Genomic DNA, 24,119 nt, shown 5'->3' with positions numbered 1-24,119 from the left:
GTCTGACAGCCAGTTTTTAACCCAGTTCACCACTTTGGGTCCTAATTTCAGCCCTTCAAGTTTGTTCAACAGCCTCCTATGAGGAACTGTATCAAAGGCTTTGCTGAAATCTAAGTAAATTACATCTAGCATATGTCCTCGAACCAGCTCTCTGGTCACCCAATCAAAAAATTCAATCAGGTTTGTTTGGCACGATTTACCTTTTGTAAAGCCATGTTGCCTCGGATCCTGTAACCCATTAGATTCAAGGAAGTACACTATCCTTTCTTTCAGCAACACTTCCATTATTTTTCCAACAACTGAAGTGAGGCTCACTGGCCTGTAGTTTCCTGCTTCATCCCTGTGACCACTTTTATGAATAGGGACCACATCTGCTCTCCTCCATTCCCCAGGAATCACTCCCGTCTCCAGAGATTTGTTGAACAAGTCTTTAATAGGACTCGCCAGAAACTCTCTGAGCTCCCTTAGTATCCTGGGATGGATCCCGTCTGGTCCCATAGCTTTGTTCACCTTCAGTTTTTCAAGTTGCTCATAAACACTCTCCTCCATGAACGGCGCAGAATTTATTCCATTTTCTCGTGTAACTTTGCTAGACAATCTTGGTCCTTCTCCAGGATTTTTTCTGTGAACACAGAACAGAAGTATTTGTTTAGCACATTTGCTTTTTCCTCATCACTCTCCACATATCGGTTCCCAGCATCTTTTAGTTTAGCATTTCCATTTTTCATCTTCCTCCTTTCACTAATATATCTGAAAAAAAATTTGTCTCCCTTTTTTTACATTTTTAGCCATTTGTTCTTCTGCCTGTGCTTTCGCCAGACGAATCTCTCTCTTGGCTTTTTTCAGTTTCACCCTGTAGACCTTTCTGCACTCCTCTTCTTGGGTTTTTTAATATATCACGAACGCCAACTCTTTTGCCTTTATTTTCTCTGCCACTAGTTTGGAGAACCATATCGGCTTCCTTTTTCTCTTGTTTTTATTGATTTTCTTCACATAAAGGTCCGTAGCCATTTTTTATCGCTCCTTTCAGCTTAGACCACTGTCTTTCCACTTCTCTTATGTCCTCCCATCCTAACAGCTCTTTCTTCAGGTACTCTCCCATTGCAATAAAGTCTGTACGTTTGAAATCTAGGACTTTAAGTAACGTGCAGCCGCTCTCTACTTTAGCCATTATATCAAACCAAACCGTTTGATGATCGCTACTTCCCAGGTGAGCACCCACTTGAACATTAGAGATACTCTCTCCATTTGTGAGGACCAGATCCAATATCGCTTTTTCCCTTGTGGGTTCCATCACCATTTGTCTGAGCAGAGCCTCTTGAAAGGCATCCACAATCTCCCTACTTCTTTCCGATTCCACACACAGAACATTCCAGTCCGCATCCGGCAAGTTGAAATCTCCCAACAGCAGAACCTCCTCTTTCCTTCCAAGCTTTTGGATATCCACAATCAGATCCTTATCAATTTGCTGCGATTGAGTCGGAGGTCTGTAGACTACACCCACGTAGATAGAAGTTCCATCTTCTCTTTTCAGAGCGATCCATATCGCCTCTTCCTCTCTCCAGGTCCATTGCATTTCGATCACATGGATATTGATCTTTACATAGAGAGCTACTCCTCCACCTTTTTGACCATTTCTGTCCTTCCTAAAAAGATTATATCCCGGTATGTTTGCATCCCATCCATGTGATTCACTGAACCATGTCTCTGTGATAGCGACAATATTTAGATCTGCCTCTAACATCAGGGTTTGCAGATCATGAACTTTGTTGTTTAGACTGCGAGCATTTGTGGTCATCGCTTTCCAGCGGTAATCTCCTTTTTCATATGGATTTTTGTTTCGTTTCACTTTCCGTTGCAATACTAAGAAATGAGTTGCTGATATTGTTTATGTTGCCATCTTTACTACTATCACATCTTTTCTTTTGCCGGGATGGTCTCTCTAATTGTCCTTCATACATACACCACCCCCACCTTCTAGTAGTTTAAATGCCTAGAAACATATTGTCTAAATTTCAAATTTCAAGTTTAATAGAGATTTGATTAATCGCTTAATCATAATTCTAAGCAATGTACATAATAATAAAATTACAAAATATGGGGAACAATACAATGAATAAGAAAAACCAGGTCTAACAAGACTATTGACAAACTTAACAAAACTAAGAACATAAGGGAAGAGAGGGATAAGAACTACAAATTATTTGAAAGTTAAAGAGACATATAAGGGAGATACATAAGGAAAGGGAAGTTAAAAATTACTTCAATAAAATTAGAGAGAAAAAGTAAAATTGGTTGGAAGATTAAATGGCTAATTTTCAAAGGCCTCCTTAAAAAAGAAAGCTCTTTAGTTTACTTTTGAATTTTTCTAAGTTGTGTTCTTCTCTCAAGTGAATAGGAAGTGAGTTCTCTGCAAGGTTTCTTTTTCCTGCTGTAGTAATATGTAGCCCATCAATGCACTATAGCTTCTTGTCCTTCCTTGTATTTCCCCATCCTCCTATGTACCTGAAGCCTTCTTGATGACAACAGGCTTTGAGCCATCTATTAAAGTCCTCTGTGTTTTTCACTCTTTGCTCTCCCTTTCCATATGCAGGCAGTATTTCAGAAAAAGCTAAAGTCTTTACAAAAGGTTTCAAACCCTCACCAAGCTCCCGAAAAGCTTTCTGTGCTGCAAGTGTGGAGTTGTTGGCCAGGTCATTTGTTCCCAGATGGATAACAACATCAGTGTTAAAATCCTTAGTTTCTTCCTTAATTATAGTCTGTATTTGCCTGGAACTCCTGGTAGCTGAGGATCCTGGAAGACATTTTACTATTTTGGTTTTCTCGCCTTGTGTTCCAAGGTTAATGCCTCTGATGATGGAATTCCCCAATGTAATGTAATGTAATTTATTTCTTATATACCGCTACATCCGTTAGGTTCTAAGCGGTTTACAGAAAATATACATTAAGATTAGAAATAAGAAAGGTACTTGAAAAATTCCCTTACTGTCCCGAAGGCTCACAATCTAACTAAAGTACCTGGAGGGTAATAGAGAAGTGAAAAGTAGAGTTAGAGGAAAAATAAAAATAAAATAAACATTTTAACAAGACAGCATTGATCTAAATACTTTGGAAGGTAGAAGAGAGGAGAGAAAGGAATAGAAGCAGAAGGGGGAGCCGTTAAACAGTAGAATTCTGGAGAAATTTAAATGATAGAAATAGAACAAAACAAAGACAAAAGGCAAAACAATAGATAAGATTAAAGATAAATCATAAGCTGGAAAGAAAAATAAAATAAAACTTTGTCTTCAATCCACGGTTTCAGCGTCAATGATGAAGTGGAGCAAGTAAGTTTAGGAGGAGCGATTGACGTTTCAGTAATAGTTTTCTGTTTTTGGCTTTTTTATTTGTGCTTAGGGTGCGCTTGTTCTCTTGAGTTACCTTCATTGGTTCCAGTTCCACCTCCCTTCTGTTTTCTTGAGTATCGCAGTGCACTAGGGAGCGAAGGAATTCTGTAGAGGTAATATTAGTGAAGGTGGATGTTTCTGTGTTACATGTCGCAGTCTTCCTGAGCCTACGTGACCCATTTATTCCTGGGCTGTTTTATTCTTTGAGGTAGAGGTGGTAAGTTGTTATGATTTTGTGGAGTGATGGAAGCTACTTTAATTGTATTCAATTCCTGTTTAAGTTTGCAAAGCTCCTCCTTAATACTAGCAAGTTGAAGACAGATGGGGCAAGCCTTAAGCCTCCAAATAGTGTGTCTTGGAATTAAAGCACCACAGTGATTGCATAGAATTAAAGGTCATCTTGATTGGTTGTGAAGTGACTTGATTTGAGTAGTCCTGATTACTTGGGTCTCTATATATGAGCAGTGATCCCTGGGGTGGGTGGGACTATAAGTCTTACCCTTATTCCTATGAAGGGAAAGAGGAAATAAGATTTAACAAAGGAAAGAGAAGGGTTTATTTTTTGTGTTTTTTAAAGTAAGAAACAGGGAGGAGAATAGAAATTAAGCAGATATAATGCTGAAAAAGTGAAAAGAGCAGAATATGAAATGCTGAGTAACTTATCTTTTAGAAGTTCACAGGGCAGAATTGTTCACAACATTGTCCATCTGTCTTTCTCTCATTCCCTCCCTTGCTGCAGAGGGAGTGGAGCAAGAGAGAGATCCAGGGTGCATCTCTCCCACCCCCTCTACTGCCACATCCAACATTTCTCCCTCTCTCATCCCCCGGATCATGTGTAGCATTTTTCACCACTGCACACCAGCCCCATGCCCATTTCTCGTTCTATCACCCCTCTCCAGCATCATGCCACATCTCTCCCTCCATCACTATATCCAACATTCCTCCCCTTGCATCCCCTTCAATCTGTCCCTCTGTTCCCTCTCCACCACCATATCCAACATTTCTCCCTTGCATCTCTTCCTCAATCCTCTCTCTCTATGCCCAACAATTTTCCTCTTTCTTCCTTTCCCCATGTGCCCCCATCTCTTTCCCTCTCACTCACACACTCATGCCCAACAATGCTTCCTTCCTCCCTTCCTTCTGTGTCCTGAGTTTGTGCTCCCCTCCTCCCTGCCTTACAGCCTTTGTTCCAAATTCCCCCACCTCCTTTCTCCCATGATCATTTCCCCTCTCTCCCTTACTTGCTACAACGCGCTCATTCTCTTCAGGGCCATCCAGTTCGGCTGCTTCTTCCTGCTTTCAGCTACACAGGGATGCGTCACAGGCAGCGGTTTTTACATACTACATGTGGCTGCCCCACAAGCCTTCCCTTTGACATCAGCTCTGACATCGGAGGGAAGGCTTCTGGGTCAGCCACGTGTAGCGTGCAAAAGCCACTACCCGCAACGCGTCCCTGTGTGGCTGAAGGCCGGAAGGAGCAGCCCTGAAGAAGGTAACTAGGATCTTCCACTGACTCAGAAAGCTTCCCTCTGACGTCGGCTCTTATTTCGGATGGAAGCCTTTTCGGGTTGGATTCGGCGGACGGGGAAATGCAGACATGGGATCCCTAGCAGCAGTGGCGATTTGGCAGAGGGGGGAAAGTAGGAAGGAGGGCATGGGATCCTCTGCAGTAACCTATGATTAAGGAGGAAGGGGGGGGGGGGGGGCGGGAGACCCACGCAGTGCCACGTACCCCTAAGAGTAGACATTCCGGATGTTCAGAAGCTCTGTTCTAGTACATCACTGTCACTCACACATAGCTTAATCCACTGAGTCAAGGTGTTCCTATAATAACACCCAGCTGGTGACAAATTTCTCCACTGTATTAGTTTGCACAGCAGTCAGTCTTTCCATAAGAATAATATATCATAGTTTTTTATGTCACACCTTCAAATTTGGGACAGAGGAACACCTCCAGTGATAGACAATAACACTTCTAGCTGCCATGAAGCATATTGCTACCAGCATTGGCTGCCTGTTGTTTTCAGAACTCAATATAAAGCAGTAATGATTTGTCATCAATTTTTGTATGCTGTTATACCTGAATTGTTTAAGATCAAGATAACAAATTATTTACCAAATAGATCTCTGTGTTATTAAAAACAAACGCTAATCCAAAATACATTGAGATCAGTAAAATGACCTTCTTCTGTGCAGGGATTAAACTGTGAAACTCACTTATCAGCCAGTTATGAAAATGCTGTGAGAAGGGCAGTTTTAGAAAATTTCTCAAAATGCAGTTATTTGTAAATGCATTTTTCTAGATACTGATTCCTTATGATTGTTGTCTGCTGAAGAATTTTCATATGATTCCTTGTATAAGCCTGGTATGGCTTTCATTCTTTATAGTCGATCTTCTGAGGATTATTTGTTTGATTTTATTTGTTTTACAGAATTATGTATGTAAAGCTATGTAAACCGTTTAGGTTTAAACAGTATAGACATTAAAAAAAAAATAAATAGAATTCAAACTTAGTATGTTCACTGAGAGCAAACAAAGCTCCCATGGTAAACTTGCAGCGCCTGAGACCAAGAAAGTTGTAGAGGAGGACATAACCACCACATGTGTAGTAAGACCACATATGACCACATTTTATTTTAGATATTTATATACTGCGTATCAAAATTATCTAAGCGGTTTACAGTTAGGTGCTCAAACATTAACCTTATCTATCCTGGTGGGCTATCTAAAGTACCAGGGTCATTATTTATTTATTTAAAACATTCATATCCCACAGAACCAAAAATCTATGTGGGTTACAAAAGAAAACACATAGGTGAACAAACATACTCAGATATTAAAATACAAGTCTTAACTTCCCCAAAATACACGATTTAAAAACAAATACTGATCAAATTCTTCAAAACAAATAGATAATATAACAATAATGTCAAATTCTAATAAAGTCAAAACCCATCACAGATTTTAAAAAAAACTTTCTGAAAGAAGTAAGCCTTCAAACATTTACGGTAAAGTAAAAATGAAGAGATTTGACAAACATTTTCTGGAAGGGCATTCCATAATTGAGGACCTGCCACTGCAAAAATCCAGGAACGAGTACTTGTCTTAATTATAGTTCATATAGACAGAACAATCAGCAGTTGCTTAGACTGTGACCGCAAAGATCGAGATGGCTCATATAAGACAAGGGAAGTAGCCACAACTTTCGACAAAGCTTGATGTAAAGCCTTGTACATGTATGCATCACTGTATATTTAGCATGTAATAGATGGTCTCTTCTCAGAATGGCCTTTAATCTAATTTGGACAGACTGACAGTATATATAGGGGTTGGTGAGTCACTTGTAGAGAACGATAGGACGAATAACGGTAATTTTATGGTCAGTGGGAGTTGGGAGTTGAAAACAGTCTTGAAAAGGAGGGCTTTTAGCTTGGATTTGAATACTGATAGAGACTAAGCCTGACGTAGTGACTCAGGCAGTTTGTTCCATACATATGATACAGCAAGATAGAAGGGATGGAGTCTGGAGTTAGCAGTGGAGGAGAAGGGTACAGATAGGAGGGACTTTCCCAATGAATGGTGTTCACGGGGAGAGCATGGGGGAGATAAGTGCAGAGAGATTGTGAGGCTGCAGAGGGAATGCACTTGCAGGTCAGTAAGAGGAGTTGAACTGTATTTGGAAATGGAGAGGGGTAATGAGAATATGGCAGGTTTTGAAAAGCCATCCGGACCCCCAGACATGTCCTCAAAAGGAGGACATGTCTGGGGAAATCCGTATGTCTAGTAACCCTAATTTGAACCGTGGGGAGCCATTACACAGCTCTGCAGTTCAGGTCTTGGACTGCACAGGAAGAGGAACTGGCTTAGATGTGCAGGTCTCTCTTCCTCCTTTTTTTGCTGCACAATCTCTGTAGGGGAGAAATTGAGGAGAGCAGCTGATACTGGTGTCTGTGCAGAATTCAGCTCATTCTGTGCTGTTAAGATATGCTGCACAAATTCTGCATTGCATGTTTGCAAAGGATTCCTCCAAGATAAAATATAACAAAGAAGATCTGGAATAAGGTGTCATAGGATGAAGGTGAAAGGGGACAGACTCGGGAATAATCCTAAAGAAATATATTAATGGAAGAGATGGTGGATGCGTGGAACACATGAAATAGCTTCCCAGTAGATGCTGGAAACACAGCCTGTATCTCAATTTAAGGAGGAGTAAGACAAGCACAGAATCTCTGAGGGAGAGGAAAGGATTGTCAAGCATAGTATGGATAGGCAGACTAGATGGGTTGTATGGTCTTTAATTTACAGTCATTTTCTATATTTGTGTAATATTCTCTGCTAATGTCCATTAAGTGAATTAGGCCCTGGCATAGGTGCACCTTGTGCTGGTGCATGTTTCAATGCTTCAACTTATTAGAAAATATTGAAGTGCATGTAATAAAGAAGAGATATTTTCTTTCATTTCTTTTCAGATTTTTATGAAACCAGACTTTGCCTTGGAAGATCCATTAACATTTAGTGCAGTCTTACCGTGGTCTCATTTTAGTACCGCTGGAGGAAAAGGGAATCGTGATGCAGCTTCCTCAAAGTTGCTTCAAGAAAAGGTTTGTCTATGTATTATATATATTTAATTGCTTCCTAGTTACACTTTAGTAATGTCACATCCTGTTCTTGCTCCTGTTCCTGCTCCAGCTCACCATATCTAGACATAGTAATTGCAAAAACTGTAAAGCTCTGTTTACTCATCTGTCCCCCTATTCCTGACTCTCCAACTCATCCAAACAGCTCACTTGGAGGGGAGAGAGGATGTCAGTGACACCAGCAGCTCCCACCGGGGGGGGAGGGGAGAAGAGGGGCGGATGTTGGCAACACCAGCAACTCTCATGGGGGAGGGGAAGGAAATTGGAGTTGTCAGTGACACTAGCAGCTCACATGGGTGGGGGAGGGGGATATCAGTGACACCACCAGCTCCCATTGAGCAGGATACATATTTCAAATCTGATATATTCTAATCACAAATAGAAAATAATTTTTTTTCTACCTTTTGTTGTCTGGTCATTTATTCTTCACATCACTTTGGTCTCAGGCTCTGGTTTCTGTTTCCATCTGTCTACTCTTAACTCACTTGCCAGAGTCTCCTGACGATTTGACATGTCTTCTTTCTCCATGCTCACCATTCATCTTCCATCTCTGTGTATGTTTTTCCCCCATGTTCAGCAAGCATCTCCCTTAACTGTCTCCTATACTTCCCTTTATAGTATTTCCCCTGTACCCATCTCCCTGCCTTCATCATCTCACCATTCTATGATCCCCTCATCCTGTGTACAGTATCATCACTCCTCTATATTCTTATTATCCCAGGACAAGCAGGCAGCATATTCTCACGAATGGGTGACGTCACTGACTGAGCCCTGGTACGGACCACTTTAAAAGTACATCACCACTTTAAGTCTTTAGAAAGTTTGCGATAGCCCAAACCGCGCATGCGCAAATGCCTTCCCACCCGATGTAGGGTGCATGGTCCCTCAGTTTCTTAGTTTCTGTGGAGCTAAGAAGTCGCTTCATCAATGACTGTTGATATTTTTTCACTGCCTTCCCGCTCACGTGGCTTATTTTTTAGTCAGTTTTTGTTTTCTTTCTTTTTTTTTTTTAATACTAAAAAAATATATATTTTTTTACTTTTTTACTTTAGCGAGTTTAGCCTGGCGGGGCCTGTTTCCCTCCTTGCACCTCGACTTTTTATTTTGCCGAGGCCATTTTTCCCTCCATTTTCCGTCATTTTGGAAGAAAATCTGTCCTGAATATTTTTGGTCTTATGTTTTAGATTCTCTCCCTAGCGCTCCCAGGGAGCATACCATTGATGATAGCTGGCATAACTGGAGCGCTATTACAGTATGTGCCTATCAATCTTTGGCATCAGTTATCACCAAAACAATCTATACCTGGAATGCACCGTGGTTTCTACCCATTCATAGAGCCCTAAAACGAAATTGTAGGAGGCTAGAAAATAAATGGAAAATTCTCTTTCAGAAATAGATAAAATAATTGGAGATCTGCAATTAGAAAATATAATTTTGAACTTAGGAAAGCGAGAAAAACCTATTATGAAGGCAAAATAGCAAAATCAGAGCTGTACTCTTTAAACTCTGGCGTACTCTGACTAATTCTGATTCAAAGTCTGAGCAATCTTTATCTCCTTCTACGGATGTCTTAGCTTGTTTTTTTCAACACAAAATTTATCTCATTAGGTAATCATTTCCTGCAGGAAATATTGGACATCTCTCCTCTCATTCAAATAATTCTACATTGGAGATACCAGTTGATCGTTACTGATGTTCTTTTGACCCAGTTTCTGAATACCAAGTATCCAAATTATGTGAAAAGTTGAGAAAGTGTAAATGTTCATTGGACCCTTTTCTGTCATATCTTTTTTTCAATATTCCTTCTCAGGTCATAACTTAGTTGACCATTTTATTAAATTATTCACTGGAAAATGGATACTTTACGCAATCTATGGGGCAAATAACACTCCTTCCCCTTCTGAAAAAATCAGATCTAGACCCCATTATCCCCTCACATTATCGACCAATTTCTAATATACCATTGTTGACAAAGTTAGAATCAATTGTAGCGGGTCAATTTACTAATTATCTGGAGAAATTTTCATTACTTCAACCTTTTCAATATGGGTATTGTTCTAATTTTAGTACCGAAACTTTATTGATCTCTCTTCTTTCTAAAATCCAAAGACTACAACTTCAAATGTTCAATTGCTTCAGTTTGATTTGTCCACAGCATTTGTTATAGTACATCATGACATTTTGCTCCAATTACTTTCAGATATTGGTCTAAATCAAGTTGTTCTTGTTTGGTTTTCTAAATTTTTATTATCACAATCTTATTCAGTTAATATTGATGGTAATATTTCTAATTTCTGGCAACCTCCTTGCGGAGTTCCCCAGGGCTCTCCGCTTTCCCCAATTTTGTTCAATCTTTATATGACAACTTTGAATATTTATAAGCTGTCAGCATGGGAAACGCTTTTTACTTATGCGGATGACATTTTATACTAATTGAGATTGACTCAAATATTACCAATTTAACTTTTTTTTTTATTCTTTATTCCTTTTTATTTCTTTCAACAAGTGTACAATATTATTACAATTAATTTACATAACTCACTTGACATTCTTAAACAATATTATTATACATGTTTTAATTCCCCCCACCCACCTCCCACCTCTTCCCATATCAACAAAATATTCTATCCAAACATATACATACTTATACATCCCTCTTTCGCACTACAATTAATCTTACATTATCTTATCCCTCCCTCCACCCTTTCTTCCTCAAACTCTTTGTTTATTTTATTATATAAATTAATGCATAACAAATATATCTTATCATATAACATATATTCCCTATTATTTCATATCAACATATTTCCAATAAATTTACCCCCTTTCCTTTTCTATTCATACCTATATATCATGTTTCTTATATCTATTAATCAGTTGAATTATACCGTTGTTTAATTAGATTATCCTATCCCCCCATCCCCCCCATTTTACAAATTATCCCCTAAGGAAAAATAATAAACCTTAATCATTATAATATTCAATTAATGGCCTCCACACCTCCTTAAACCTTTTAAAATATCCCCTTTGTACTGCAAGAAACCTTTCCATCTTATACATATGACAAACTGAGTTCCACCAAAAACTACTATTCAGTCTAGAACAGTCTTTCCAGTTAGTCATTATTTGCTGAATTCCCACTCCAGTAAGAATCAACAATAATTTATTGTTTGCTGCTGATATCTGACTTTTGGCTCTCATACACATTCCAAAAATCACTGTGTCATAAGATAATGCTACATGATTTTCCATCAATATATTAACTTGGTCCCAAATTGATATCCAAAATGCCTGAATACATGGACAATAAAATAAAAGATGGTCTAAAGTTCCAACTTCAATTTTACAATGCCAGCATCTATTAGACTTAGAGCAATCTAATTTTTGTAATCTAGTAGGGGTCCAGAATGCTCTATGCAACAAAAAGAACCATGTTTGCCTAATAGATGCCGACATCGTACCTTTAATTCTCCAAGACCAAATACGTGGCCATTGAGATGCATTAATCTGATGCTTAATCTCAATGCTCCAAATATCTCTTAATCCATTTTTTGGTTTCTTATTCAAATAATTAGATATAGTTTTATACCACTTTGCGGCCTGGTGTCCCAGAAAATCTGCCTGGAAACATAAGAATTCTAAGCTGTAATGATCATTTAAAGATTTCCATTCAGGGAACCCCACCTGAATAGCCTGCTTCAATTGCAACCACTTATAACTTTGTTTTTTATTCAAACCATATTTATGTTGCAATTGTGAAAAATCAAGCAGCTTACAATTATCAATTACTTCCGTTAATGATCTTATACCTGCTTTAATCCAATCCTTCCAGACAACCTTAAACCCGCCTATTTGTATCTTGGAGTTTACCCAAATAGTCTGTTGTTTCGATTTTTAAATAGAATCAGTAGTTAATTTGTCTACAAACCTTAATGTTTTCCAAGTATCCATTAAGACTCTATTGTCCTAACGTATTTTAGGCACTTTTATACCAAGCAAAAGATCAAGCCTAAGTGGAAAGATAAGTGATCTTTCCACCCTTAACCACTCTGGTAATTGTTCCAAAAGCTCTGGGAGGACCCAATACATACCTTGGCGCATGATATAGGCCTGATGATACCTATAAAAATTGGGAAAATTTACCCCACCCTCCTCAATTGGTCTTTGCAAAGACACTAAAGCCACTCTTGCAATTTTACCCAGCCAAATAAATTTAACCAGAATACTATTTAATTTTTTATAGAAAGACCCCTGAAAAAACACTGGTATCATTCCCAATTGATAGCAAACCACAGGCAAAATCATCATTTTAACAGTTTGAACTCTTCCCCACCATGACAAATGTAAAGGATTCCATTGCTCACACAACTCTGTTACTTTTTGTAATAAAAATTTTTCATTTATTCTCATTGTCTCTTCAAGTGTTTTATTCAACCAAATACCTAAGTACTTTATTCCCTCCTCTTTCCAAATAAAAGGAAAATAATCAAGTATACCTTTTGTACAATGCACATTCAAAGGTAAAATCTCTGATTTAGTCCAATTTATTTTGTATCCTGAGAATTTTCCAAATGTATCTATTACCTCCAGTAGACATGGAATTGTTGTTTCCGGATTCCTCAAATGAAGCAAGATATCATCTGCATAAGCAGATACTTTATATTCCACTCCTGCACATGGAATACCCTGTATGTCCTTTGCCTGTCGAATAGCTAACAATAAGGGTTCAAGAACTATATCAAAAAGCAAAGGAGATAATGGACAACCCTGTCTAACTCCCCTCTGCAACTTAAAAGCATCCGAAAAATTATTATTTATATATAAACGAGCAGTTGGGGAGCTATACAGTGCTTGAATCATTTGTATAAATCCGGAACCAATACCAAACCATTCCATAGCTTGATACATGAAATTCCATTCTACACGATCAAAAGCCTTCTCAGCATCTAGTGATACTGAAAAAGCCGGATCATTAATTTGTTTTGTTAAATAATACTTCTGAAATGCCAATCTAGTATTATTAGAAGAGTGTCTTTGAGCAACAAATCCAGTTTGATTTATTCCTATTATATGCGGAAGAGCTTTAGCCAATCTTAATGCTAAAATCTTAGCTAATAATTTACCATCTACATTTATTAAAGATATAGGCCTGTAATTTGACACCAATGTTGGATCTTTATTTGGCTTTGGCAAAACAATAGTTAAAGATTCTGCCATAGTGCCTGTTATACAACCTTTATTCAGTTGATCCTGATACAGTTTTAATAAATATGGTAAAAGGGAAATTTGAAATTCTTTATAAAACTCTACTGTGAATCCATCTCCACCTGGAGCGGTCCCAACTCTAAGGGATTTCAATGCCATTTGTAACTCTTTTAATGATATAGGTTTATCTAAACTTCCTTTTATATGATCAGGAATCTTAGGACCTTCAACTAAACTCAAAAAATCTAACCCATCTTTCTCTTTATCTAAATAAGACTCAGAAGAATATAGTGACTTATAATATTTTAAAAATTGTTTTAATATATTTCCAATTTGAGAATGAGAATTTCCTAATTCATCCTTAATTATGCCTATTTTCTCCTTTCTTTTCTTTGCTTTTAAATAATTTGCCAATAATCTTCCAGCCTTATTTGCACTACCATAATACACCGTTTGCTGAGCAAAAATATCTTTCCTTACTAACCCAGAGGAAATTTCATTATATTCACATTTTTTTTTTAACAATATTTGAAATGTCTCCTGTTCCCATTTATTAACCAATTTTAATTCCAAATTTTTAATTTCTTTTTCCAAATTTGCAAATTGCTTTCTTAGCTGTTTCTTTTTATACGCAGAATATGATATAATTTGTCCTCTCATAGTTGCTTTGAAAGCATCCCATAAAATTCCAATCGACATTTCCTCTAGATCATTAAGTCTAAAATATTCATTCATTTTAATCTGAAATTCTGTGCAAAATTTAGAATCAGCAAGCAAAGTATTATCAAACCTCCATACAGGTTTGGAATTATCTTGATCTATTAAGTTAACTTCTATCCACACACCACCATGATCAGATATTACTATTGGTTCTATGTCAGCTTTTATAACTTGCTGTACCATCTGATCCGAAACAAAAATACAGTGGTGCCTCACACAACGAACTTAATTGGTTCCAGGAGCAAGTTTGTTATGTGAAACGTTCGTTATGTGAAACGCGTTTTCCCATAGGAATACATGTAAAAAAAAATAATTCGTTCTGCAGCATAAAATATGCTAAGATGACATAAAAAAGATAAATTTTTTGTTATTATTTTTATTTAGATACATCTAAAAACATACATCTCCCTGTCCTTTTACTTCCACTATCTTCCTATCCCATCTCTATTCCCTTTTGTCCCTCTCCCCATGATCAATCATCTCACCACCTCTCTCTGCCCTCACCCTCAGGGTTCAAGATTGCTTCCACTCTTTTTCCTGTTGTTCTCTCTGCCTGTCACCCTATGATTTAGCATCCCTTCTGCCCTTGTCCAATATTTCCCCTTCTCTCCCTCCCTCTCATCCCCTGCTCCAACATGTGCTTTCAGCGGCCTTCTCCCCCCTTAAGCGTCTTTTCTTCTCCACTCCACCTTTCCTCCCTCCCTGCCTCCACCTTTGTGGCGCTTTTGCACCCGACCGACAACAGAACAGGCCCGGTCGGACAAATCTCCCTGTCCTGTAGCCGCGAATCTAAATTACCTTCTTACAGCAGCTGGATTATTGAAGCTGCTGTAAGAGGTAATTTAGATTCGCGGCTACAGGGCAGGGAGGTTTGTCGGCCGGGCCTGTTGTCGGTCGATCGGGGGACCTGACCAGCTGTGCACATTCTTCGGGGCGGACCGCCCCCTCCCCCCTCTTTCGTTCGCCATTGCCTTCTTCCTACCTGCCCTGCCGCAGCCGCACACAGCCGACCGGAAGTCTTCCTGATGTCAGCGCTGACGTCGGAGGAAGGGAGGGCTTTGCTTAAGCCCTCCCTCCGACGTCAGCGCTGACATCGGGAAGATTTCCGTTCGGCTGTGTGCTGCGACAGGGCAGGTAAGGAGAAGGAGACTACCCTCGACCAACCCCGCTGCGATCCAACCCCGCAGGAACCCCGGAAGGATGCAGCTCGGGCGACTTCGTTGTGTGAAACGAAGTACGTTATACGGATCACGACATAAAGTTCGTTGTGCGCAGCGTCCGCTGTGCGAGGCGGCCGTTATGCGAGGCACCACTGTATAATCAATTCTTGAAAACGATTGATGAACATGTGAACAAAATGTAAATTCCCGATCATTAAAATGAAGAATACGCCATATATCTTTTAAATTACATACTTGTACCAAATTATCTAATCCCACTGATTTCATAATTCTACTAGGCTTTTTATCCATTATTGGATCCATAACAGCATTGAAATCCCCAGCCACCACTAAATTAGTAGTAGTCAGTGGTAAAACTAATTGTTGTAGAGATTTAAAGAATTCACTTTGATTCGAATTAGGGGCATATATATTTAGTAACGCCATAGTATTATTGCCCATGCTCATGTCAACAAGTAACCACCTTCCTTGAGGATCTGCCTTAACCATATTAAATGTTGCTGGACATTTTTTATTAATCAATATTGCTACTCCTGCCTTCTTTTTTATCGCTGGTGCAAATAAACATTGTTTTATCCAATTACCTGACAGCTTCTTAGACTCTATTCCAGACAAATGTGTCTCTTGCAGAAAACAAATATCTATATTTTGTTGTTTAATATATGACAATACCTTTTTCCTTTTTATTGGGTGATTGAGGCCATTTACGTTCAAAGAAAAAATTTTAAAACCCATTTTACAAATAAAATATAATATACAAATATATCCCTCTTAAACATAAAATATATATTTTTTCTTTTTCCTTAAACCAGTATATGAATATCCCCTCCCTCCCATCCTTCCCCATCCCCCCCTAATCCCATCCCCCTCCCTCCCCTCCCCTAACATGACTGAATACTTCGAAACACACATATTAACTGAGTTTTAAAAAAAAACCTCCCCACAGGCAACAAACATACTCATTTTCTCTCTCTCTAATTCTTACAAAATAATCAACTCTAAACTCTCCTGCAGTCAATCCATTCTTCAATACCCTACATACCCATATTTACTATAATCCCTTTTTATAAACTTTTCCCCTTATTCATACTTCCAAACATTCTTCCATCCTATACCTTTAATATACTTATAAAAGGATATACCCAATATTTCAAAATCATTTCTTATACTTATACCCACCCAGGATTATTATTATTGTAATTTTTTTTTTTTCCCTTTTCCAAGTCTAACAGAATTTTTCCATACCATCAATGTAACATATATATATCTCCTTTAACTTATTTTATTCATTTTTATATTTAACTTATAAATCAAAAGAAGGATCAAGCCATTTCAATCAAGCATTCCTCACATTTTCAAGAACTCTCATTAAGTTTCCTTATATTTCCATCATATTACAGTCTATTCTCCACTCCTCTCAACTGTAATACTTATATATCATCATCCTATTATTTCAGTCTCACTTAGATGTGAATCAATAACCAATTAAGGATCAAGCCCATTCACTTAAGCGATCCTCACAATCCCATCACTTCACTCCAAAGTTCAGTACATCTTGTATCATCCTATATTCTGATTGTCCACATATCTGTATTGTATCTCTTATGCATCTTCCTCTTGTAATCTCAGTCAAACTCAGGATATGATTTATAAAATAAATTAAGGATCAATCCATGTCTTATAAACGATCCTCACATTCCCACTGCTGCACGCCAAGATTCAGTATAGATTCCATTCTTCTTGCATTTTGCTATTCCATCTATTTCAACTGAATCACTTATGCATCATCAGTCTTTTACCTATATATCATTTATGTATTCTCAGTTTGTTATCTCAGTTTCATTCAGATGTAAATGATAAAATCACATTAAGAAGCCATCCAAATCTTATAAGTGATCCTCATATTCTCTTCACTTCATATAAGTGCCATCACACTTTTCTTCTTGTCAAAATCTTCTTTTCTTCTATTCTTCTTGTCTCATTGAAGTTCTTATTTCCTCGTTATCATTTAGAAATCTATCATATGTCTTATATTTTTCCATATCTTTGACAATCCTACCTTACATTACAGTAAGCCTTCCATCTAACCATTCTTCTGATCCTGTTTGAAATATTGATCCTTTCTTGAACCTTAACTGCAACAATTTTTCTATAAGATATTTTTCTTTTTTTTTTTCCCCTTCTTTTTCCTCCTTTGTAAAATATCTTCAAATTTTCACCATAAAAATATAAACAAAAAACCAAACTCAGTATACATCAATTACAATGTCCATATACTTTCATGAATCCATAGGCAAATCATATTGATCTAAAAATTCCTTCAATTTTACTGCTTCTTCAAAATTATAAGTTTTATTCTCATGAGTTACCCTCATAATAGCAGGGTATATCAATCCATATCTTGCCCCCAATGCTCTTAGTTTAGGTCTTAAGTCCAAAAGCTGTTTTCTTCTATAGGCAGTAGCTTTTGCAAAGTCAGGTACTATAAAAATCTTAGAGTCCTGACATTTAAGATCCTTGTTTGTTTTAGCCAGCTTTATAATTTCCACCACTTGCTGATGTCTTAGCAGCTTGAAAATTAGTGGACGAGGACCCTTCTGGCTACTTGATCTTTTCATCGGTATCCGATGTGCTCTTTCTATCTCTAAAGGAAAAGAGCTTTTAAACGGCAAGATCTTTGGGATAAAATTAGCCACAAACTGAATAGGATCATTCTGCTCAATCCCCTTAGGTATCCCAATCAGACGCAGATTATTCCTTCGTTCACGGTTTGACAAATCTTCAAAGTCCTTTTTCAACGCCTCTATTTCTCTGCGGTCTTTTATACAAACCAGCGCTTCTGCCTCAGATTTTTCGGCGCGCTTTTCTAACTGTTCAATTTTGAAGTCAACTGCCTGCATTCTATTTGTCAGACTCTCTATTTCCTCCTTCACTTCTTTTATATTTTTAGCGTTATCTCTTACTATTTCTTTGATTTTTTGTAGTTCATTCATCAAGTCTCTGTTTTCAATTTCATCCAGAGGTAACGGGACCGCTGTCGGGGATACCGAATCCATTTTTGTTCTTTTTTTACTTCCTGCCCCTGAATTCACCGGATTACTTTTACTTGGTTTACCCGATGCCATTTTCCAATTAAACTCTTTCTTTTCACTCGCTTTTCATTAGTTTTAACTGCCGAAATCTTAATAAAATTTGCCTGTCACAATGGAGCTAATCCTTCACCCAGCCATTTTCGTGCGCTGTGAAGCCACGCCCCCACCAATTTAACTTTTAAAATAAGTCACTGTATCTCTAAACTTCAAACATGGGCTGTGTCTGTCCAGATAAAATTAAATGCAGCTAAAACTTCTGTGGTTAGGCCCCAAATTGGATCATCTTCCTTCCACTGTACTTTTGGATTCTGAAGCCTCCCTACAAATTGAGTTCTCCTCTAAGATTTTGGGAATACTTTTTGATTTTTCTCTTACTTTTAAGGATTAAATAAACTCTCTGGTTAAGAAATGTTTTTATCCCAGGACAAGCAGGCAGCATATTCTCTACATGTGGGTGACGTCACCGACGTAGCCCCCTAGCGGACGTTTTCGCAAGCAGACTTGCTCGAAGACCTTCAGGCTAGCGATTGGCCCGCGCATGTGCCCCTCCTGCCCTGCCTAGGGCATGCATCTCCTTAGCGGGTCCTCAGTTCTCTGTTTTCCGCAGAGCCAGAAGCACTGCACCCTTGCTTTGTGTGATTTCGTTATCCCTCTTGGTTATTTGGTTAGTTTCTGTTGAGTCGCTGTGCTCGCGTCTTTAATTTTCTTTATTTTCATTTTTCAGTTCGTATATTTTTGACCAGGTTCCCGGTCTTCCTCTGGCCACCTGGCCTTGCGGCGCCACGGCCCTCTTTTTTCTTATATCCCGGCCTCGTTCCGGATTTAAAAACTGTACTAAGTGCAACCGGGTTATCTCCATCACTGATCCTCATCGTTGGTGTGTGGAGTGCCTGGGTACAGAGCACCGCGCTGAGTCGTGTCCCTGTTGTGCGACTTTACAACCGCGGGCTCTTCGTTGTTGGATGGCCAGGATTCTCCAACTCTTTGATCCCATGGATCCTGCGGGACTGGCCTCGAGCTCGGCCTCGACGCCCTCGTTGGGCGCCTTGGCCTCGAAGTCCTCGGCCTCGAAGTCCCCGTCGGCCTCGAAGGCTCTGGCCTCGGCCCCTCCTGCTACTCCGGCCTCGGGTAAGTCTCCTCTTCTCTCCTCAGGTATGCCAGCGAAGAAGCTTATCTCGGAGTCTCATGTCAGCGCCGCCTTGTTGGTGTCTTCGAGACATCAATCTAAGCATGCCTCCTCATGTAGGGAATACTCTTCCTCGAGTTCGCCCCCAAAGGAGCACACTGCTGCACCTCTGACCCACCTACCTTTGGTCTCGGTGCCTATGTTTGAGGACATGCTTAAGGCTATTACCACACAGTTTTCTTCGGTGGTAAGCCAACTAGTCCCGACTTCGATGCCTTTGACCTTGGTCTCAACCCAGTCGCGGTCTGACCGGCCTGAACGTCCCCTCATCTCTCGAGGCCTCACCCTTAAGGCTCGTCGGATTGCAACAAGCGAGTCTTCCTCCCCTGAGTCGCCGGTGACTTTTCGGGGGTCCAGGCCGGGGACCAGTTTTTCTCCCGCTATTGTGGCGAGGCTCGCCTCTTCTAAACGGCCCTGGTCTTCCCCGCCCTGTCGGGGCAGGTCTCCGATTTCAAGACCATCCAGACCCACTTGTATCCCATGTACTGACAAAATGTATCTTTATTGTAAACCACTTGCATCCCATGTACTGACTAAACGTATCTTTATTGTAAACCGTTTGTATCCCATGTACTGTCAAAATGTATCTTTATTGTAAACCGCTTAGAACTTCATGGTATAGCGTTATATAAGAAATAAATTATTATTATTATTATTACACCTGACAGCTTGGTTTCTCTCAGGCTGAATTCATCTGTCTTACGTCTTTCTCAGCCTGTTCGTCAGATTCTTGATGCATCCAGGAAGACATCCACTCAGCAATGTTATCAACAAAAGTGAACTAGATTTTCTTCCTGGTATCTTTTTCATCATCATGATCCAACATCCTTGGCAGTGGAATTGGTGTTGGATTATCTTCTTCATCTGTCTGACTCTGGTCTCAAGCCTACATCTATCAGAGTCCATCGCAGTGCTATTACTGCTTTTCACATGCCAGTCGAGAGAAAACCTCTCACTGCTCATCCTTTGGCTTCCAGGTTCATGAAGGGGCTTTTCAATGTTAAACCACCTCTCAAGCCTCCACCTGTCGTCTGGGACCTTAATGTGGTTCTTTCCAGTTTGATGAAGCCACCATTTGGATCAATAGTCACAGCTCATCTCAAGTTTCTTATCTGGAAAGTGGTCTTTCTTATTGCTTTCACCTCTGCCAGGAGGATCAGTGAATTACAAGAATTAGTAGCAGAGCCACCTTTCACAGTTTTTCATCATGACAAAGTGGTTCTGCGTACACATCCAAAGTTTCTTCCAAAAGTTGTCAGTGAATTTCATCTCAATCAGTCAATTGTTCAACCAGTTTTTTTTCCTAACCCTCATTCTCATGCTGGAGAAACTGCTTTGCATACTTTGGACTGTGAACAGGCTTTGGCCTGTTACATTGACCGGACAAAGCCTCAACGAACATCATCCCAACTTTTCATCTCTTTTGATCCAAACAAGTTGGGGCATCCTGTATCCAAGAGAATGATTTCCAACTGGCTGCCTGCCTGCATTTCTTTCTGCTATGCTCAGACTGGACAAGCACTGGAAAGTCGTGTTACAGCCCACAAAGTTAGAGCCTATGGCAACTTCTCTGGCTTTCCTTAGATCTACGCCCATTGAGGAAATCTGTAAAGCTGCCACCTAGTCCTCAGTTCATACTTCATTTCTCACTATTGTCTGGAATCTTTCTCTAGATGGGATGGGCCACACTTTATTACAAAATTTATTTTCTTAGGCCAACACTCCCACAATCCCATCTCTGTTAGCTTGGAGGTCACCCATTTGTGAGAATATGCTGCCTGCTTGTCCTGGGATAAAGAACAGTTACTTACCATAACAGGTGTTATCCAGGGACAGCAGGCAAATATTCTCACATCCCACCCACCTCCTCTGATTGGCTTCTTTGCTGGCTTATCTTAACTGAGGGACCGCGTTGCCTACGTCGGGCGGGAAGGCACTCGTGCATGCGCGGTTCGGGCTATAGCAAACTTTCTAAAGACTTAAAGTGGCGATGCACTTTTAAAGTGGTCTGTACTGGGGCTTCGTTGGTGACGTAACCCATTCATGAGAATATCTGCCTGCTGTCCCTGGATAACACCTGTTACGGTAAGTAACTGTGCTTTTCCCGCTTGTCCAGCAACTTCCTTCTTCGTTCTTATTTTCCCCCATGTCTAGCCATATGCATTAGATCTATTAGCATGCAAACAGATCTTATGCAAATTCATTGGGGAAATCCTGAAAAACCTGACTGGATTGCAGCCCTTGAGGAGGGATTTTTACACCCCTGCCTTACACCAATGTGTCTCTCATCAGCTCTCTTTCCTCCCTTCCTTCACTATATTCAATATTTCACTCACTCCTCTTTCATCCCCTTGGTTCAGCTTTTCTCTTTCCCTTTCCTTCTCTATCTTCTTCCCTGCAGGTCCTGCACCTCTCTCCCTTCCATCTATCCCCCTTCTCATGGGTCCACCACCTCTATCCCCTCCCTTCAGTGCCAAGGTGTGGATTTGGCACCTCTCCCTTCCCTCCAGCTCCACTCCACCCATCACATGGACCCAGCACCTGTTTCCCTAATCCCCAGACGAGATCCAGCAACTGTCTCCCTTCCCTTCAGCTCCAACCAGTCCACGTCCAGCAACACAAGCAACTCCCTACCCCTTTCACAGGTGCAGCAGCAGCCCCCCTTCCTTCATTCCTATCGCCGGTCCAACAGCCCCGCCTCCCCAACCTTGCACCCTCCATCCCGATGGCGGATAGCAAAAAAACCCCTCAAACCCCAAACCTGCTAGTGTGACTCCTGGATCAGCCCCTTCGTGCATCCCGGGGCAGGCATACCAGCCTGTTGTCATGGAAACTTCCTGCATGCATGACATAGGGCTGCTTAGACAGGAACTTTCTTGCCACTGAGTCGCTCCTTCTGGCGCCTATCTTTCGCGGAGGTACAAGTTTCTATATAGGACGCTATCGTGGGCTTGATACACAATCGGCATTCACTTTATAGGCGGCCACCGAAATCGGTGACCTGTATAGAATCTGGGCCAATACGTGTAAATTAGAGATGAGTATAATTGGTGCATATCTTTGTGCATTTTCTCCATGTTTTGTCCAAGCTTGGCCTATGTGCACATCCGCTGGAAAAGTATATGCCATGAAAGAATGCGATGCACTTTGCTGGTAGGTGGTATTCTGAGGACATTTAAATACATAAATGGTGAGAATGCCATTTTACCCCCTATCTACTGTAATTTTCTTGGTTTTAACTGGGGATCTATTTCCTGTAATAAACTTACAGTGGAATAAAGTTGTACTATAATTTAAATGTTAGGGCTTTCTCTCATTCCCTAATTACCAACAGGGCTCTTATTTGTTTTTCTAAGTTCCTGGTTTCAAGTTGGTACCTGCTTTAAGGCTTTACAATTAGCCAATTGGTGGTTGGGATCATGAGGGGTAGGAGTCAGCTTAATTTTATAAAGGTTTAGATTTTCATTAATATGAGTCCGTGCTAATAAAATAATATTCTATAATTTAGTTATGTTTTCTTCATAAATATTAATGTTAGAACAAGTAGGGGGCACCATTGTATAAACTGGGATGTGCTGCTTTGTCACATGTGTAGATGTAGATGGAGGCAAAGAATATTGTTCCTGTGTTTGGCATGTCCTGCAACAAATGGAATCTGTAGCCTTCCTTGCCCGTGAGAAACAGTTTCACCATGAATGCATTAGCAGGCAAATGTGATGGAATGTAAAGGTCACAGGGTCTGTAAAACATGCACATTTTTCACACTTAACTGCATTGCCACAGATTATGCTTGATCTCTGTCTCTGTTCTCATATCTCCACTGCTGAGGATCGGTGTTGGCCCCTTACTTTCTTGAATTCTTTTTTTTTTTTGGTACATGTAAAAATAAGATTGCATTGAAATAAAATTTGGAGATAGAAAGTTATAAAAGTTTGTTGTTGATTCTTTTTCTGCATTCTTACTCCCTTCTATGTTTTCTCCTCCTTTCCCTTTCTATCACAATCTTCCCTATTCCCTGTATTTCCTCATCTCCCCTTAATCTTTTCCTTTCACGCACTCCTTTTCCTCTCTCCCTCCCTAACTACAGTTTCCTAGTACTTTCAGAGGCTAGTTAGCTGCTCCACCACTGCCAGGAAAGAGACCCTCCTTCCTTCCTTGACATTTTTGCCACATCTTGCATCCTTTTGTTCTGGTAACAAATAGATCCACACTTGCACACTGCTGAAGTCTTTACATGCAATACATTTGCTCTTCTACTGGCAGGATTTTAGTCTTCACAAGCACACTGGTAGAAGTGGTGGAGATAGACTGTTTCTGAATTGAAGAAAGCTTGGGACAGGCTCATAGGATCTCTTAGGGAGAGGAGGAGATAGTGGATGCTGTGGATGGGCAGACTGGATAGGCCATTTGGCCTTTATTTGCCATCATGTTTCTATTGCCATTTTCATTGCAGAGTTTTCTCAGTTTTTAACACCATAGGAGGCACTGTCTCGCAAACTATTTCTAGCCATGGCACACTACATAGGTGGCCACGACTCAAGGGCACCCAGAAGCATGTGGACATCGATGCGATGACATCATGTGCACACGTGACATCATGTCGATGTCTATGCATGTGTGAAGGCCCTGCAGATGTGGCCTTGAGTCGGCGGGGGGAGGGGGTGGGGGGTTGTCAACAGGAAAGGCACGGAGAGGAGTAGAGGTGCTGGGG

At 40.0% G+C, this 24,119-nt stretch overlaps 1 protein-coding gene across 5 annotated transcripts in view; it reads left to right on the top strand.

Annotated features, from left to right (window-relative positions):
• Nucleotides 1–24,119, top strand: part of VPS54 (VPS54 subunit of GARP complex) — a 285,872-nt gene that overhangs the window by 65,009 nt on the left and 196,744 nt on the right. For all 5 annotated transcript variants that reach the window (XM_033938671.1, XM_033938667.1, XM_033938668.1 and 2 more), the window contains exon 7: nt 7,857–7,988. In XM_033938671.1, the coding sequence (XP_033794562.1) occupies nt 7,857–7,988 (132 nt within the window). The remainder of the gene's footprint in view (nt 1–7,856; nt 7,989–24,119) is intronic.

This window comes from Geotrypetes seraphini, chromosome 3 (assembly GCF_902459505.1).
Source record: "Geotrypetes seraphini chromosome 3, aGeoSer1.1, whole genome shotgun sequence".
Classification (NCBI taxonomy): domain Eukaryota; kingdom Metazoa; phylum Chordata; class Amphibia; order Gymnophiona; family Dermophiidae; genus Geotrypetes; species Geotrypetes seraphini.
The sequence above is the reverse complement of the archived record's forward strand: the minus strand, read 5'-3'. Positions and strand labels throughout refer to the sequence as shown.